The sequence below is a fragment of the Thamnophis sirtalis genome, unplaced genomic scaffold, assembly GCF_051295495.1.
Source record: "Thamnophis sirtalis isolate CommonGarterSnake01/CBP01778 unplaced genomic scaffold, rThaSir2_p1.2 scaffold_6, whole genome shotgun sequence".
Taxonomy (NCBI): Eukaryota; Metazoa; Chordata; class Lepidosauria; order Squamata; family Natricidae; genus Thamnophis; species Thamnophis sirtalis.
In genome coordinates this window covers 70,828,284-70,846,193 of record NW_028261386.1, presented here as the reverse complement: position 1 = coordinate 70,846,193, position 17,910 = coordinate 70,828,284, and the positions used below count along the sequence as shown (strand labels likewise).

At 41.8% G+C, this 17,910-nt stretch overlaps 1 protein-coding gene across 2 annotated transcripts in view; it reads right to left on the bottom strand.

Annotated features, from left to right (window-relative positions):
- COG2 (component of oligomeric golgi complex 2) overlaps nucleotides 1-16,070 on the bottom strand; it is a 37,136-nt gene extending 21,066 nt beyond the window's left edge. The window contains exons 1-3 of one of the 2 annotated variants that reach the window (XM_014059633.2): nucleotides 15,941-16,070; nucleotides 1,766-1,927; nucleotides 591-656 (exon numbers count right to left, since the gene is read on the bottom strand). In XM_014059633.2, the coding sequence (XP_013915108.2) occupies nucleotides 591-656; nucleotides 1,766-1,927; nucleotides 15,941-15,997 (285 nt within the window). In that variant the 5' untranslated portion in view covers nucleotides 15,998-16,070. The remainder of the gene's footprint in view (nucleotides 1-590; nucleotides 657-1,765; nucleotides 1,928-15,940) is intronic. The other variant, XM_087718108.1, reaches the window with a different exon arrangement.
- Between the last annotated feature and the right edge of the window lie 1,840 nt (nucleotides 16,071-17,910).

Below are 17,910 nucleotides of genomic sequence, written 5' to 3'. Positions count from 1 at the left end.
TATTATGATTTTAATTATAAGCTGCCCAGTCACTTTGCAAAGTAAGACAGGTGGCATGTAAATTTAATAAACAAACAAACAAACAAAATGTTCATCACCTGACGTTATTTATAAAAATAATAAAGGTGGGATATAAATAGCTAAATGCATAATAACTATAATTAAACACTGTTCTATTGTTATTTTCAGGTTCTTTTTCCACCATTCAGAAATGTTTTTAAAATATTTAACATTTTGCTCCAAACAGATATTTCCCCACCCCCCCAAAAAAATTGTTCAGAAAGCTTTATTTACAAAATTAAGAAATATCTATGTGGCAATAGCAGTAGATAGCAATAGCAGTAGACTTATATACCGCTTCATAGGCCTTTCAGGCCTCTCTAAGCGGTTTACAGAGAGTCAGCATATTGCCCCCAACAATCTGGGTCCTCATTTTACCCACCTCGGAAGGATGGAAGGCTGAGTCAACCCTGAGCCGGTGAGATTTGAACCGCTGACCTGCTGATCTAGCAGTAGCCTGCAGTGCTGCATTTAACCACTGCGCCACCTTGGCTCTTGACCCATACATGAGAAAATATGTCACAACATACCATAACTTCTTCTCGCAACTGTCCCAAAGGCACTGAAAGCTGATTAAGGGCTTTGTCCATGCCAACCTAAAGAAATTTCAAAAACATATTACTATTAATGAACAGTTTAAAAAAAAAGGTATTTCTTCTTTTTTGTCTCACTACTGAAACATTCTACGGTTGTTTGTGTTTTACTGTTTTCTTTCTTTTTTTTTAATGTTAAAACTAAGCATAAATATTGGGCATGTAAACTAAATTCTGTACTCCATTTCTACTGAGAACAAATGTTTAAAAATGTAGCTAAAGTCAACTTTTCTTGTTTATGCAATGTTTCTAGGGATTGTCCATTTTAGTCCTAACACCAGCAATACCTTTATTAAATAAAGTTTTCATACAAGGGTGATATTGGGGGGGGGGGGGAGATAAAAGATAAAACACATGCATTACCAGGTCATGTAAACTGCTTATATACAATATAAAAGGGAAGAGTTTGCATTTTGATATCACACCACTTTTTTTTTTTGTCATTTTGATGTCATTGTGGCTGAGAATGCTTCCACCCTTGGGGAGTTTGTATCTCTTGATCACTTATTTTTTAATGCTTTGAGACATTTTGGCTTTATTGTACATATTTGATTTTCTACTAGTAGATGTTTCCTATGGTATGGCATTTGCATATTTAATTATTGTCTGGTATAAATCTTTTAGTGCTTACTTTTAAAATGAAATACTTATTGACATAAAAAAACAGACAGAAATACCCTGTGGTAAGATGGGCAGCCAATAAATTTTATAAATAAATAAATATACATCTTGGTAGCAAATCAGCAAATTATTTTTTATTTAGGTCACAGGCAATCAAATTGCCTGCTCTGGAGAGCCTACGTGCTAAAATGTGCATCTACTATGTACATCATGCTCTCTTCTCAACAGGGTACATTATCAAACTGCAGGCAGCTTGTTAAATAGCTTGGAACAAGACCAGAAACTCTTAAAAGTCACACTGAAACTAATAGGATAACCAGTCACATAACTAACTTAACTACCGTTGATTTAAATTGGACACCATCATAAATAATTTTCTTTGCAGTGGCATTTCTTTCTATGGCATAGTTAATCTTAGATGCTCAGGGGAATATATAATATAAATGCTGTAATTGTGCACTAAATACACATAAGGCAGTCTATCAACTTACCAGGTTGGTAGAGAGATTAACAAAGTCTGCATAATCCTTGTTTATTAATTCAATCATGGCAGTTTTAAGAAGCTTGTAATATAATTCAAGATCATCACGAAGTTCTTCCAGCTGAACACGTTTTCTGCACTCGGACACAAAGTGATCAACATCAAAGTCTGGCTGCGAAAGAGAAAAGTATAAAAAAGTGTTGAGAAATGATCTATCATACAAACTCTAACTCTTTATTTTAAAAAGCAGAATTTACTTATTTATGTAATATATAGGCCACCCCAATGTGTTTTGACACTGCGTAGTATCTACATCTATTTTATCTATATATCATGAAATGAGGAAGACTGGGAAAACAATTGATTATTTAGAGGCAAAGGGATAACAGAAGGTCCATTACCCACTCTGACTCAAATTGTGGGGAAAGAAGCAGGTTTTAAGATGAGAGCAATACAAACGTTGGAGGAATTATCCTCCAGAGGGCAGGCATTATGAAAGAGATGACCTACTTTTTGCATCCCACCAGGTGATATTGTTTCATTGATATTTAACTGATATGTGTATGAAACTTCCTGGAAACTAAGGTGGGCTAAACTTAGATCCTTTGTGGAAGCGAAGGGATTCGAGACTGATGCTGCATTTGACCCCTCTCTTGGCTCAGCCTGGTTGTCTCCTACACCTATATAGCACAAGGCCAATTCTGCAGGATTGCCTTTCCCTAAGGACTTCTATCCATTCCTACCAGATCAACTAGGGTGGGCAGACTCCTAGTGTCTTCTAAATATTGCCAACTAAATATTGCCAACTTATGGGAGCTAGGAAATGCACCTTTCCTGTGACAGCCCCTACTCTGTGGAACATTTTGGCCCCTGAACTTTGGCAGGTCTCTACCCTCCTAGCTTTCCATAAAGCTTTTAACAACTGGCTTTCCCCCAAGCACTGGGATAAGATTAGATGATTGCACACATCAGAAGTTTGACCATTTGGAAGCTTTTATTGTTTTTCATGTGTTGATTCTTATAGGTTTAATATGCTTTTGTATGTTACTTTAAATTTTGATTGGAAGCCTTCCAGACTTGTTTATAATATATGAGCCATGGTGGCTGATAAAATGCAGTACTGCAGGCTACTTCTGCTGACTGCCGGCTGGCTGCAATTTGGCAGTTCAAATCTCACCAGGCTCAAGGTTGACTCAGCCTTCTATCCTTCAGAGATGGGTAAAATGAAGACACAAATGGATCATAAATGTAAATGTTAATTGATCATAAGCTTCCTAACAGACCGGAAGCAGTAAGTGAAGCTGGACAAAATCACATCAGATACCTGTACAATTAGCACAGGAGTCCCCAGGGCTGAGTGCTCTCTCCACTTCTCTTCTCTCTATACACCAATGACTGCATCTCAAAAGATCCCACTGTTAAGTACTGATGTTTGCAGATGATACAACAGTGTTTGGTCTCATTTGAGACAACGACGAATCTGTATGCAGACGGGAAGCTAGCCTTGTGGTGCAATTGGAACAATCTTGAACTAAACAAACTCAAAACCGTAGAAATGGTGGTAGATTTTATAAGAAATATTCCTATACTACCATCTCTTACAGTACTAAACAACATGGTATCAAGAGTAGAGACCTTCAAGTTTCTAGATTCTATCATACCCCAAGACTTAAATTGGACACCTAACATCAAAAATATCATCAAAAAAGCACAACAAAGAATGTTCTTTCTGCGCCAACTCAGAAAGCTCAAACTGCCCAAAGAGCTGCTGATTCAGTTCTATAGAGGAATTATTGAGTCTGTCATCTGCACCTCTATAACTGTCTGGTTTGGCTCTGCAACAAAACAAGACAGACACAGACTTCAACAGACAATTAGAATGCAAAAAAAAAAAAAAATGCTACCAACCTGCCTTCCATTGAGGAGCTGTATACTGCATGAGTCAAAAACAGGGCTGCTAAAATATCTACAGACCCCTCACATCTTGGACATAAATTGTTTTAACTTCTATCCTCAAAATGACACTATAGTTCTACATACCAGAACAACTAGACACAAGGGCAGTTGTTCCCCGAATGCCATCACTCTGCTAAACAACTAATTCCCATAACACTGTCAAATTATTTACTAAGAGTGCAATATTCTTCTATCCTTCCTATTACCTATCTCCTCCTACTTATGATTATAACCACGTTGCTTGTATTTTTATGATTTATATTATTCTGTTGTTTCCTAGTATACCTTGATTGCTTATTAGTAACCTATGACTATCACTAAGTGTTGTATCTTATGATTCTTGATGAATGTATTTTTCCCCTCTCTCTTTTTCTCTTTTTTCCTTTTATGTACACTGAGAGCATATGCACCAAAGACAAATTCCTTGTGTGTCGAATCACACTTGGCCAATAAAGAATTCTATTCTATTCTATTCTATTCTATTCTATTCTATTCTATTCTATATTGTTGGTGGCAATATGCTGACTCTGTAAACCGCTTAGAGAGGGTTGTAAAGCACTGTAAAGCAGTATATAAATATAAATCTAAGTGTGATTGCTATAAGATGGGTATATAAATGTTTTAAATACATTTAGATAACTATTGGATTTAGGTCTAATACAACATTGCTCTACTTATACCTATAGTTCTTTTCAAACCAAGTTCTTTTGTAAACAAATTCTGCAGCATACTACCTGGGCTGCATATATTTATTCCAAGATATAATTAATAAGGAAAGGAAAGGAATCCCCGCAGATTTTGCTACCGTGTTTTCTCCAAAATAAGACAGGGCCTTATTTTCTTTTGCCCCACGAAATATGGCCCTGGGCTTATTATAGAGGGAGGGCTCCTAGAGTGGCCGCTGCTGGAAGACTTGGCAGCCGAGTTTTGGAGTTTGGAAGCCAGAGAAGAAGTTATGTTCAGAGAGCGGCGGCGGCTGGGCCAAGGCATGGTGAGGTTGGGAAGCATGCTTGCTGGTGGTGAAACAGGTGCTCTCCAGCTGGGCAAAGCTCCATGCACTGACCTAGGGGGTATCCCTAATGTGCCAAGCTGCAGGAGCTGGGGGGAGGGCAGAGCGCCACCTAGCTTGCCCCTTAAGGATACTCCCTAGGTCAGTGAATTGCGCTCTGTCCAGCTGGAGATGGGGTTTGCCAGGCGGTTGCTTCTGACCATGGTCACCTCATGGCTGCTTCGCCGCTGAGGCTGTGCCTGGCTCTTCCGGAGCCCGCTTGCAAGGGAGAAGCCGCCTGGCAACTCTCCCCTCCAGCCAGGCAGAATGCCACTCCCCAACCTAGTGGTATCCTGAAGGCACCAAGCAACATGAGAGCTTTGGTGAACAGAGGGGGGAGGTTGTCAAGGGGGCTTATTTTAGGGGGTGGGCTTATATTTTTGCCCACGCGAAAAATGTGGCAAGGCATTAGTTTCAGGACAGGTTGGGGCAGTGGTTATATCCATTTCGGGGTCATGAGTCAGCACTATCCAAAGACATTTCCGCATTCAAGTCAGCATGACATTGCAGAGTACTATTTTCTCCCCACCAAAGTGGTATTTATTCATCTACTTGCATACTTTCGAATTGGTAGGTGGGTAGGAGCTAAGTGAAGACAAGAGCTCACTCCGTCACACGGCGGTCAGGTCTCAAACCTAGGATGTTGGCTTTTCAGCTGACAAAGCCAGCGTCTTAACCACTGAGATTTCATGCCATCCAATAGTTAATTAGGTTAATATACAACAAACAACTATGCCAATGATCAAAAAGCTACAGAGTTTATATGTAATAATTAATGAACCAAATGTTTGGATGAATAGCTAGGCTGATATAATTTCAAGTTCAATTTGTCTTCCATTTTCTCCATATGTACACACTATACTTATTTATTAAATTTATTGGCTGCCCATCTTAACTCTGGGCAACTATTTGAATAATCTTATTCAAACTATCATGGCTTCCCTCAAGAATTCATCAACACTATAGAATTCAATCCAGTGACAGAATTAAAATCTTTTCATGATAATCCATGAAGTCTATAATGTAACCATGTCTTCTCTTCCTTTTGCTTAAAAAAATGGCAATATTAACTAGTCAATTTAATTGGTTTAGAGCAAGGATTCTCTTGGGAGGAATCATACGCAATCTTTTTTTTTTTGAGGGGGCAAATCTGTAACACAGAATTGTAACATCCTTATAGGACTAAAATCTACAAAGAACTACTAAATAAATTATAATCAAGTTGTAAAATACTATTCTATGTTAACAGACTACAATAATAAGGAAAAACAATAAGATGACTAGAAAATTAAATAGACAGCAATATAACTACATAATTGCATTTTTGTTGGGTATGTTTTACTCTTACACTGTATTCCTAGTGAATTTGACAAGCGACTACACAACACCTAACATCATTTTACATTACAATAATATTACAATGAGAATATGTTGAAATGTGAAATTGATAACTAAAACTAGACAACATTCAAAATATAGGAGAGATAAGAGTAATGGGGGATGGCGACCACGGTGGCAGAGACTGGGCTCCAAAAACATCAGCACTCCCCTCCTCCTCTGCTAAAGTGGCTCAGGCTAGTTCCAAACTTTGGCCCCCTGGATTGGGGCACTTACTCATCGTTAAGGCTGCCATCTATGAATCACTGGACTTTCTACTTTCTACATCTTGCCCTGCCTGCATACGGCCGCCTTATATATCATCCACTTTTGATCTGGCGGCCAAGGACGTCTCCCCAGGACATAGGAGGGGAGAGAAACGGAGTACCCCTCCCCCCCCTTTTCACATTGTTACACATCTAACTGCGCAATTTTTTAAATAGTATGATGAGTGTATGGGATTGGTTGTGATTGAATGAATGGCCCACTTTTATTATTATATTGTTGTAAATTTCTGTGTTTTAACTCTTACGTGGGGACTGTTTGGGGGAGTGCATGGGTATGTATGATTCGGAGGACCTGCCGGGAGATGCGGGGGCCATGGGGGTGGTTGAGGGGACCAGAGACACGGGAGAGGGTCGGGGTATTACGGTCGTAACAGGGAGGGGCAGATATGGCGGGGACTTTAGGGCAGGCCATTACCGGGGAAGGAGGGTTCGCTACATCACAGAGATCCCTCCTTCCGGCCCTATGAGTCCCACTCCGAGACCAGATGGCGCAAGTAGTCAGGACCCTGGACTCAGGCTGCTGTCGCTAAATGCCAGGTCTGTGGTACATAAAGCTCCTCTCGTCCGGGACATAATTTTAGACGAGAGGGCAGACCTGGCATGTATTACTGAAACCTGGCTGGGCCCAGAGGGAGGAGTCCCCCTTGTAGAGCTATGCCCAGAAGGATTTCAGGTGCTGCACCAGCCGAGAGCCCAGGGAAGGGGTGGGGGTGTGGCCATTGTTATCCGGGAGTCGTTAGTTCCTCGTAGGGTCCCTGCTCCGGAGCTTGTCGGGTGTGAGTCTCTGCTGATAAAGTTGGACCTCAAGGGTCAAGTGGGTCTGCTGTTAACGTACCTGCCTCCCAACAGCGTTGCAGCAGCCCTCCCCTCGCTCCTCGAGTTGGTAGCCGAGCTGGCGATTGAGTTCCCTAGGTTGATGGTCCTGGGGGACTTTAATTTGCCGTCGCTCGGTGAAAACTCTGATGGGGCGCAGGAGTTCATGGCTTCCATGACAGCCATGGGCTTGACCCAAGTAATCCGGGGCCCAACCCATTCGGCGGGTCACATGCTCGACCTCGTATTCCTCTCGGAGCAGTGGATTGGTGATCTTGGTCTGAGGGGTAACGACATCATACCCCTGTCGTGGTCAGACCACTTCCTACTGAGGCTCGACTTCCGGAGACCAAACCCCCACTGTAGGGAGGAGGAACCGACCAGGTGGTTCCGCCCCAGGTGACTTATGGAACCGTTAAGGTTCCAGACGGAGCTTGGGGTTATTCCTGATACTTTCGCCCACAGTCCGGTAGAGACTCTGGTTGCTGCTTGGCACTCGGCAGCATCGGAGGCCCTCGACCGGATTGCGCCACTACGGCCCTTCCGAGGCGGCGGATCCCGGAGACCTTCTTGGTTTACCGAGGAACTCCGGGAGATGAAGCGCCGGAGGAGATGCCTAGAGCACCGATGGAGGTCCGATAAGTCCGAATCGAACCGAGCAATGGTAACCATCAGCACCAAGGAATACACCAGGGCACTTAGGGCAGCGAAAAGATCTCACATAGCCACCTTGGTTGCGTCCACTGAGTCCCGCCCAGCCGCCCTGTTTAGGATAACCCGCTCCCTACTAAATAAGAGGGAAGCGGGGGAACCCTTGCAGGGTAGAGCTGAGGATTATGCCCAATTCTTAGCGGACAAAATTGCTCGGTTTCGGTCGGACTTGGACTCCATCCCTGCAGTTCCAGCCGAGGCACAAGAGGATCAAGTAGACCATCTCTGGGTTGAGTTTCAGGATGTTGCCCCCGGGGATGTGGACAAGGCCATGAGGGCTGTAAGTGCCTCCACCTGTGTACTGGACCCGTGTCCCTCATGGCTGGTTACTAACAGCAGTGGGGTGACACGAGGCTGGATCCAGGCGGTTGTTACCGCCTCTCTTCGGGAGGGGAACTTCCCCGCCGCACTGAAAGCGGCAGTGGTGAGACCCCTCCTAAAGAAGCCATCTCTGGATCCAGCTGTTCTTAATAACTATCGCCCAGTCTCCAACCTTCCCTTCCTTGGGAAGGTTGTTGAGAAGGTGGTGGCCTTCCAGCTCCAGCGGTCCTTGGAGGAAGCAAACTATCTCGACCCCTTCCAGTCAGGCTTCAGACCCGGTTACAGCACAGAAACCGCTTTGGTCGCATTGACCGATGATCTTTGGAGAGCCAGAGATGGAGGACATCCCTCCATCCTGGTTCTCCTTGACCTCTCAGCGGCGTTCGATACCATCGACCATGGTATCCTTCTGCGATGACTGCGGGAGGTGGGAGGCACCGTGTTGCGGTGGTTCTCCTCCTACCTCTCGGACAGGTCGCAGTCGGTGTTAGTGGGGGGGCAGAGATCGTCCCCTAGGCCCCTAACATATGGGGTGCCTCAGGGTTCGGTCTTGTCCCCCCTACTATTCAACATCTACATGAAACCGCTGGGAGAGATCATCCGAAGGCACGGGATAAGATACCATCAATATGCGGACGATACCCAGTTGTATCTGTCCGCCCCGTGCCAACTCAATGAAGCGGCAGACGTGATGAACCGGGGCCTTGAGGCCGTTATGGACTGGATGAGGGCTAACAAGCTTGTACTCAACCCAGAAAAGACCGAGTGGCTGTTGTGCTTCCCTCCCAAAGATTCGACCAATATTCCATCACTCAGGCTGGGGGGTCAAATTTTACACCCCTCAGAGAGGGTTCGCAACTTGGGAGTCCTCCTGGATCCACAGCTATCTCTCGACCACCACCTGACGGCTGTGACCAGGGGGGCATTCGCCCAGGTTCGCCTGGTGCGCCAGTTGCGACCCCACCTGAATCGGGAGGCTCTCACAACAGTCACTCGGGCCCTTGTGACCTCTAGGCTAGAATACTGCAATGTGCTCTACATGGGGCTGCCCTTGAAGAGCATCCGGCGATTTCAGCTAGTCCAGAACGCGGCCGCGCGAGTGATTGTGGGTGCACCTCGGTTCATCCACATAACACCTATCGTCCGCGAGCTGCGCTGGCTACCTGTCGATCTCCGGATGCGCTTCAAGGTGCTACTAGTCACCCATAAAGCCCTGCATGGTAGTGGATCTGCGTACTTGAGAGACCGCCTTCTGCCAATTACCTCCCTGCGACCAATTAGATCTCATAGATTGGGCCTCCTCCGAATTCCATCGGCCAGCCAGTGCCGGCTGGCAACTACAAGGAGGAGGGCCTTCTCAGTAGTAGCCCCGACCCTTTGGAACGAGCTCCCCGTGGAGATTCGTACCCTCACCACCGTCCAGGCCTTCCGCACAGCCCTTAAGAACTGGCTAGCCCGTCAGGCCTGGGGACAAAGATAGCCGCCCCTCCCGAATGATGAATGAATGTTGCTTATTATTTTTTACTATATGTGTCTACATCATTGTTTGTATTCCCCTTCCTGATTTTTATGTGAGCCGCCCTGAGTCCCCTCAGGGAAAAGGGCGGCCTATAAATGTTAATAAACATCTAAACATCTAAACGATCTTTGCAAAATCCAGTATACAGAACCTCTATAAAATGAGTATTAAAAAGGCATCTAAAGGAATTGGAAATAATTTACGATCTGTCATGGTATCTTTCCTACATTTTTTTTACTACCGTATTAAGAACTTAAGTTACATAAATAGAACCAAATGATTAATTCATATAATCATCTTCTCCATTATTCTTAAATCATTACTAAGCTTTGTCATTAGAACAACTTCCCACAACTAGCTTAACAATTTTTTTCTCTTGAGACATCCTCCCTTCCCCCTGAAATTGAATATACAATGTGCTGGGCTGTGATAAATCACATAGCAATCAACATTTTACTTGGGCAAGAGAAATTTCATAATCAAGAACATCTTGCATCATATTATTGATTTTAACTCAGTATATTTAATCTCAATTTGTGATACACAGATATATTCATGTTTTTAGATAACAGTTCTTGATATCTGAATTTATTTTACTTAGGCCAAAGGTTTGTGAATTTTTTGGTGAGTTTTGTGAGCTTATGACATCCATCTGCTAGATGGATGCTAAAGGCATCTTAGTTTTTTTGCTCAACAATTTGAACACTGAAATAGAGTTGCATTTGCATCCTTTGGTATGCCAAAGAAAACAGTTGTATCTGTTTTCACTTCAGCAATGTTTCTGTGGGGAAAAAAGAATTTTCTTGCCCTTATTGTTAAATAACTGGGAGTCAAAAAATCTTGGGAGCCAAGAGATAGCCATGTTGAGTGTTCTATCCCAATGCATATAAATTTTTCTATAGAACCACCCATTCTATATAAAAATAACCTGAATTTAGTTTACTAGAATCTAGTTTAAGGAATATACTTATGTTGAGTCAGACTAAAAATCTATTTACTCTTAAAGCTATTATGGTCTAATTTTTAGAATGATTAATTAAATGAACTGGATAACTTTAGACTGATTACTATCACTTAAAATGATTTAGTTATAGGGGGAAAAAGGGATATGTGGTAGGAGAGACAAGAATTTATACATATGCCATCTTAACCTTCTGGAATGCAGGCAATATCTATCTATCTATCTATCTATCTATCTATCTATCTATCTATCTATCTATCTATCTATCTATCTATCTATCTATCTATCTATCTATCCATCCATCCATCCATCCATCCATCCATCCATCCATCCATATCACAATAGTTAATTTTTAAACATTTAAAAAATTATATTCCTGCCCAACTCAATAAACTTTTGTGAAGCTTACAAGAAATAACCAACAATCACCAATAATATGATTGATTAATCAAATGTCTGTAAGAGTTTAACGCACACAAAAATTATGAAGTTTTATGATGGTCTGGCAATTTTAGAGAGCTTTTATAATGGCTGTATTGAGCTGATGTAAGGCTGGATTCTGTTGATGATCATGGTTACAGGTAGTCCTCAACATACAACCACAATTGAGCCCAAAATTTATGTTGCTGAGACATTTGTTAAATGAATTTTGCCCCATTTTATGACCTATCACAGTTAAGTGAATCATTGTCATTGTTAAGTTAATAACACAATTGTTAAATGAATCTGGATTCCCCATTGACTTTGCTTGTCAGAAGGATACAAAAGGAGAGTCAAGGACACATTAAACATGACATTCCGTGACCACGACCTGCAACTTTCTGCCAATTTCCCACTGACTTTGTTTGTGGGAAGCCAGCAGAAAAGTGGTGATTGTGCGACCAGAGGGGTTTGCATCCATTGTAGACATGCCCCAGTTGCCTGAATTGTAATCACTGTGAAAGCTGTAACTTTGAGAAGTTGTTCTAACTCTACTTATTCAATGCTGCTGAATTTTCACTAAATGGTTAATAAGCAATGACTATCTGTCACTGGGTTTTTTAAAATCAGTTGTGAACTACCCAGCTTTCCTAGATGAAATACAGGTAGTCATCGACTTACAACATTTCCTTTAGTGAACATTCAAAATTTCAATGGCACTGAAAAAAGTGACTTATGACCATTTTTCATACTTACGGCCTTTATAAAATCCCCCTTGTGATATCAAAATTCAGATTCATTAGAGAAGGAGCTCATGTCGCGACAATACGAACGTGCGTTCTCGAAGCTCTGAGATCGCAGCCGATACTTTTACCGCTGGGTAGTTCATCTGGACCTAAACCATCCCGAAGAGATGGTGGTAGGTAAGAGTATGTCTTTCTGATCTCAAGGACATCGCAAAGATCCCTGATTGATCCAAGAGAATCTCTTCTAACCGGCGATAGAAGCGCAGCCCCAAGCTGCTGAAGTCGGGACAGCTCCGCAACCGGAGGAAAGCGGAAAAGAGAAAGTGTGTCCATCTGGTGAGGAAATTTTATTTTTACAAAAGAGACTTGCCCAAAAATATTAAAACCAAATTAAACTTGTAAAGAAAAGAAAAGACAAATTTAAGCTATTTTGGACAGTGTGTTATCCTTTTTTTTAATTGTCTTCTATGGATGGAAGTTTTGCAAACACTTCCTATTTTTTAAAGTGAAAGTATTGGCTTTTCTTCTACTATTTTTTTTTAACCTATGGATTAAATCTTTTTTTTTTTACTTTCACAATACTGGCTTGGATGGGTTTTTTCTTTTTATTTTGTTCCATTTAAGCGCCCTGTTTCTTTTAAGCTTAGAATATAAAGAGGATATAAAAGGAATATAAAGAGAGCAGTAACATCAGAAGGAAAAGAAGTTACACTGCCACTTGGAGGTTGGAGGCTGAGTTCTGGAAATATTTTTCTCTCTCTTTTCTCTGATCATTTTGACCTTGCACTTCAAAAGATTTAGCTTGCAAAGAGATGAGATGGGTTGTTTATGCAGGTGCCCTTTGGATGTCTCTTTGGCAGCGAGAGAGAAGTGAAAAACAAAGCTTTGTTTTCCAACTAGAGTGGCAGTGTTTATAAATTGGACAATGACACAATACCAAGAAGAAACCATAACATTACAACCGATTGTTTGAAATTCAAAAATTATTAGAAACATCAGAGAGAATTGAGAAGAAATTGGAAAATATAATGATAATATAGCAAAATTTGATGAAATTGAAGAAAAAAGAGAAGAATTGATGGATTTAAAGAGAGGAACTTGACAAAAGCACTACTGATAACCAAAGATAAGCTGATTAAAGAAGCTGATGGAGGGTTTCGAGAAATTATATGACATGCAACAAGCAACAATGTACGAAGAGAAGTCCACACAAAGTTGATTAAGGAAATAACCAGAAGATTAATCCCACATAAGGCAAAAGAAATAAGATTGTACTACTGGAAAGACACAGGTTGAGATATGAAAAATATTAACAAAATACTAGCTAAATAGTTAAAATTAGAGCATTATATTAAAAATGAAGTGATAATGGATATAGCTAGATAGGTAATTGATAATGATATAATGTATACATATGTGTTCTGACCCCCCTCGTCCCACACCAACACACACTCCAAGCCAAAGTTAAGTTACGACATTTAATTAACAGACAGACAGGTCCTTGGCAGCAAACCGGCACAGACAAGCGTGGGCAGCAATCCAGCACAGATAAGGCTTGGCAGCAATCCAGCCTGCCAAGCTCACAATAATGTTCTCCAACATCAGTTCTTGTGTTGACTTCTGCAAGAGGGGCGTATGCACAAGCAGTCCTTTTATAGTCTGGAGAGGAGCCTAATGACCACCAGCTGAGTGCAATTACCTCCTGTAACTGCACAACTGTTCCTTACACCCATTAGCTCTTTGGTGCCAGGCATCCAGGAACCACTCACTGCTGACCTCAGGCTCACACTCCCTTGTCTCCTCCCATTGGTCCAAGGCTCAGGTGCCTCCTGGTGGCCAACCAGCCTCTTTCGGAACCCTGTCCAGGATCCTCCACATCCTCCAGAGCCGACTCATAGGGCCCCTCGCTGTCGGAGTTTGCTGGCAGCTCCAACGGCTCCTGCTGGTCCACAACACATATGTATTGGTTTGACAAGAGAAAATTTGGTATAAATTTTTAAATGGTGACCATGAAAGGAAGTTTAGAAATTTTGTTATGTATGAAAGCCTATAATATCGAAAATGGACTGATCATGGATATAGCTAGATAAATAATTGATAATGATATAATGTATACATATATATATATTGGTTCGACAAGAGGAAATTTGGGATAAAATTTAAATGGTGACCATGAAAGGAAGTTTTGAAACTTAGTTATGTATGAAAGCCTATAATATTGAAATTGGATATAAATTGTAAACAGTGATTAAGAAAGAAGGTGTAGAAACTTTGTTATCAAACATAATTATTTTTATTTAGAATGTTTCACAAAGATAGAATGTTGTTGGGTGATATTGAAAATAGACAATGGAATGGCATTATGTGGTTTTGCTTTGAATTTTGGAATATTTGTTATAAAGGGATGTTAAAACAACTATAGTCATATGAAGGATGAGGTATGATGATAGTAATATATATAAATATATATGATGTAAAATATATAATTTATATATATGTGTCTGTGTGTGTTGTATTTGTGCTGATAAATAAATAAAGGGAGACTTTATTTATTTATCAGCACAAATACAACACAAATGTAACAAAAGGCAACAGTAAAAATATTGGGTTTCTGTCTGGATGGTCTCTTGTGGACAGAGAATGGAAGTAGTGAACTTCCTCCCACATTTGGGCACACCAGGGTTTGTGACTTTATATATATAGATTATATATATATATATATTAGATTATATATATTAGATTATAGGTGATGACTGTGGAAGGGATGCACAAAAGTTCTTTATAACCAATTGACACACTTTTTATCATTTGTAATGGAATATGTCTTTACGGTGTTCGTTGTGTCTTGTTTGTGTCTATTCAAAAATATATTTTTTTAAAAAAATTCAGATGCTTTAGACCTATGACTGTTGCTGTGTGATCAAAATTCAGATGGTTCATACATTTGACCATTGCTTTGTCCCAAGGTCATGGGATCCCCTTTTTTGACCTTTTGACCAGCAAAATCAATGGGGAAGAACAATTTAATTAACAACCATATTGTTAATTTATCAATGGCAGTGACTCACTTAACAATGGTGGCAAGAAAAGTCATAAAATGGGACAAAACTCATTTAATGTCTTACGTAGCAACACAAATGTTGGACTCAATTGCGATAGTAAGTCAAGGACTACTTATAATCTTCTATATATAAAACAGCCAAATACCACTCGCTCATCACGAAATCTCCAGAACTGTAAAGACTACAAACTTGAAATTCAGCATGTATGTTCCTCTTGGCTTCTAGGTGCTCGCTAAGAAAGGATTTTTTGAAATGACCATCAGATCATTAGTATTTCATATACATTAATTTTCAAGCTTTAAGTGTCAATTTATCAAGCCCTATCACATAGTTTCATAGCAAAGCACATGGGTATCCAGCTAGTCAGACATATAAACCAGATAAACAATAACATGGCATCCTTGCCTGTGCCAAGCATACACACACACCAAAACCAAATCACACATAAGACTACAACACATTAACAAGTCAATTTACATGGCTTCATAAAAGTCTCTTTGGAGTCTCCCGAGCACTTCGTGGGTTCTTTTTGACAATATAAAAGGGTTTTTACTCCTCCTGCCTCCTGGATTGTTTCGATTTCCCAACCCCAGTCCGGGTATTTCTTGGATGCGTCTCCCACAAAAATATTGAACCAACTTTGACTCTTGCTTAAACTTTGTAGATCCAAGCCTGGCTCCCCACCAGACCCTGAGGGAAAGCAACAACCCACCGAAGCGTTTTCCCTCGGCCGAGTGCGGAGCTATCCGACACACCCACAAAACTCAAATAGAGAACGCGGCTTCTCTGGCCTTGAAGGAGCAAGAGGAGCCGCTCCGCCTGTCTTTCGAGGGACTCCGGGTGAAGGCAGGTGACCGCCTGGACGGGACTCGGCCTCCGCTGCCCTCCAGCTGCCTCCGCAACCTACCGCCGAAGCTTCTGCCCAGACCTCCGCCTTCTGCCCGAATCCTCCCGCCCGCCTCACCTTCATAAATTCATCCTTATCGAAGCACAAGTTCTCGGGTCCCCGCGGCAGATTCATCGCGCCCGACAGCAGCAGCCACGTCCCCGCAACCCGCCTCCTCCTGGGGCTGGGGGGGACGGGGACGGACAGGCCAGGCACTTCCGCCCGACGACAAAGTCGTCGGGATCCGGCCTCGCTTTCTCGAGTGCTCAAGGGCGGCCCCTAGAGGCTCGGAAGAAACGAAACCGCCTCCTGAAGTACCTAGAAATCCAGAGATCCGACGCCAAGACGGCTCTTCTCTGCGCTGAGGGCGAACTTCGCCCCACGTAGCCAATTTGGGAAGCTTTTTTTCTGTGCATGCAGGCGTTGGGAAAGAGAGGAAACCCGCTTTCCGCTTGGATGATCGCGTGGAGTCCCTGCATGTGTACCCTCTGGGAGCCCTTCTCTGATGCATTCTTGAATTACTACAATTCTTTATTGGCCAAGTGTGGTGCATAAAATCTCAGGGTATATGCAAGTATACAAGTGATAAATCATGAACATAATCATCATAAAAATACGTTCACCATAAATCATGAGATACAACACTCTGTGATAGTCATTGGTTGCTAAATAAGAAGTCAACATAAAGAATGCTGGTGAAGGAGCATAGTGATCAAATTAATATTGCCTACTTGCTTTTGTTATGAATTGCTTTGCTTATTCTACTATATATTTGTTAGAGATCAAATCAATATTTGCTATTTGCTTCTGATAGGATATACTGCTAGAAATCATTTAGCAAGAGCACTTAGACTTATATACCGCTTCATAGTGCTTTAGAGTCTTCTCTAAGCTGTTTACAGTCATTATTGCCCCCAATAATTTAGGTCCTCATTTTACCCACCTCAGAAAGATGGAAGGCTGAGTCAACCTTGAGCCTGGTGAGATTTGATCTGCCAAACTACTAGCAGCCTGTCATCAGCAGAAGTAGCCTGCAGTACTGCACTCTAACCCCTCCACCACCGTGCCTCTTATTTGTTAGGAAATTAGCTTTGTTATTGGTTTCTGATTATATTATTGTGCATTGTCAGAAATTAGTTGTTAGGAATGAATTCTACCTTAGTAAATTGTAGTCTTGATTCTGGTTGGCATTAGTGCAAAGGTTGTTATCTCGCTTCTGTGTCTCGGTTCTGTTTTTTGATTCAAACCTAGGCTTATCCTTGAAAATATAAAAGAAATTGTTACCCAGGAATATCAGGCCCCATAGATAAAGGAACCACAGTAGAGAGTTTCCTGCCTCATAGATAGTAAGTACCACAGCAGGGACCTGAAAGCATTCTGCTGAATAAACAACTTGGCCAGGGAGGGAAACTGTCCTGACACAGGGCTATAGGAATGTTCCATAGATGAGGTGGTCAGAGAGAGGGGCCTGAAGAAAGAAACCTTTGAAGATAAAGACCCACGTTGGTACCGAACTTTGTCTCTGATTGGCTAAATGAGTGTATAAGATACTAGACAAACTACCTAGGTGTGGCTTTTCTCTCTGCATGTTTGTTGTCTATATGCATATGGATAAGGTGACCAGATTTTCAGATTGGTAAAGAGGGACACCATTGACCGGGGAGGGGGGGGGGGCTTGATTAAAAATTTTATATTTTGTCGAAAGGTCACCCCAGGACACTGAAACCATCATAAATACGAATCTGTTGCCAAACAAAATTTTGATCACGTGACCACGAGGATGCTGCAACGGTCGCTAAGTGTGAAAAATGGTCATCAGTCACTTTTTTCAATGCCATTGTAACTTTGGTCACTAAATGTTTTCCCCCTCCTTGAGACACCTCACTTCTTCCTTCATTCCTCTTGCTTATCTACCTTCACCTTATCCGTCTTCTGCTCTTTCCCTCTTTTCCTTCCTTTCTCCTTCCATCCTCTCTTCTTTCCTCACTCACTCCCTTCCTCCTTTTCTCTTCCTTCCTCCTTCCATTCTTTCAGCTTCCTTTCTTTTG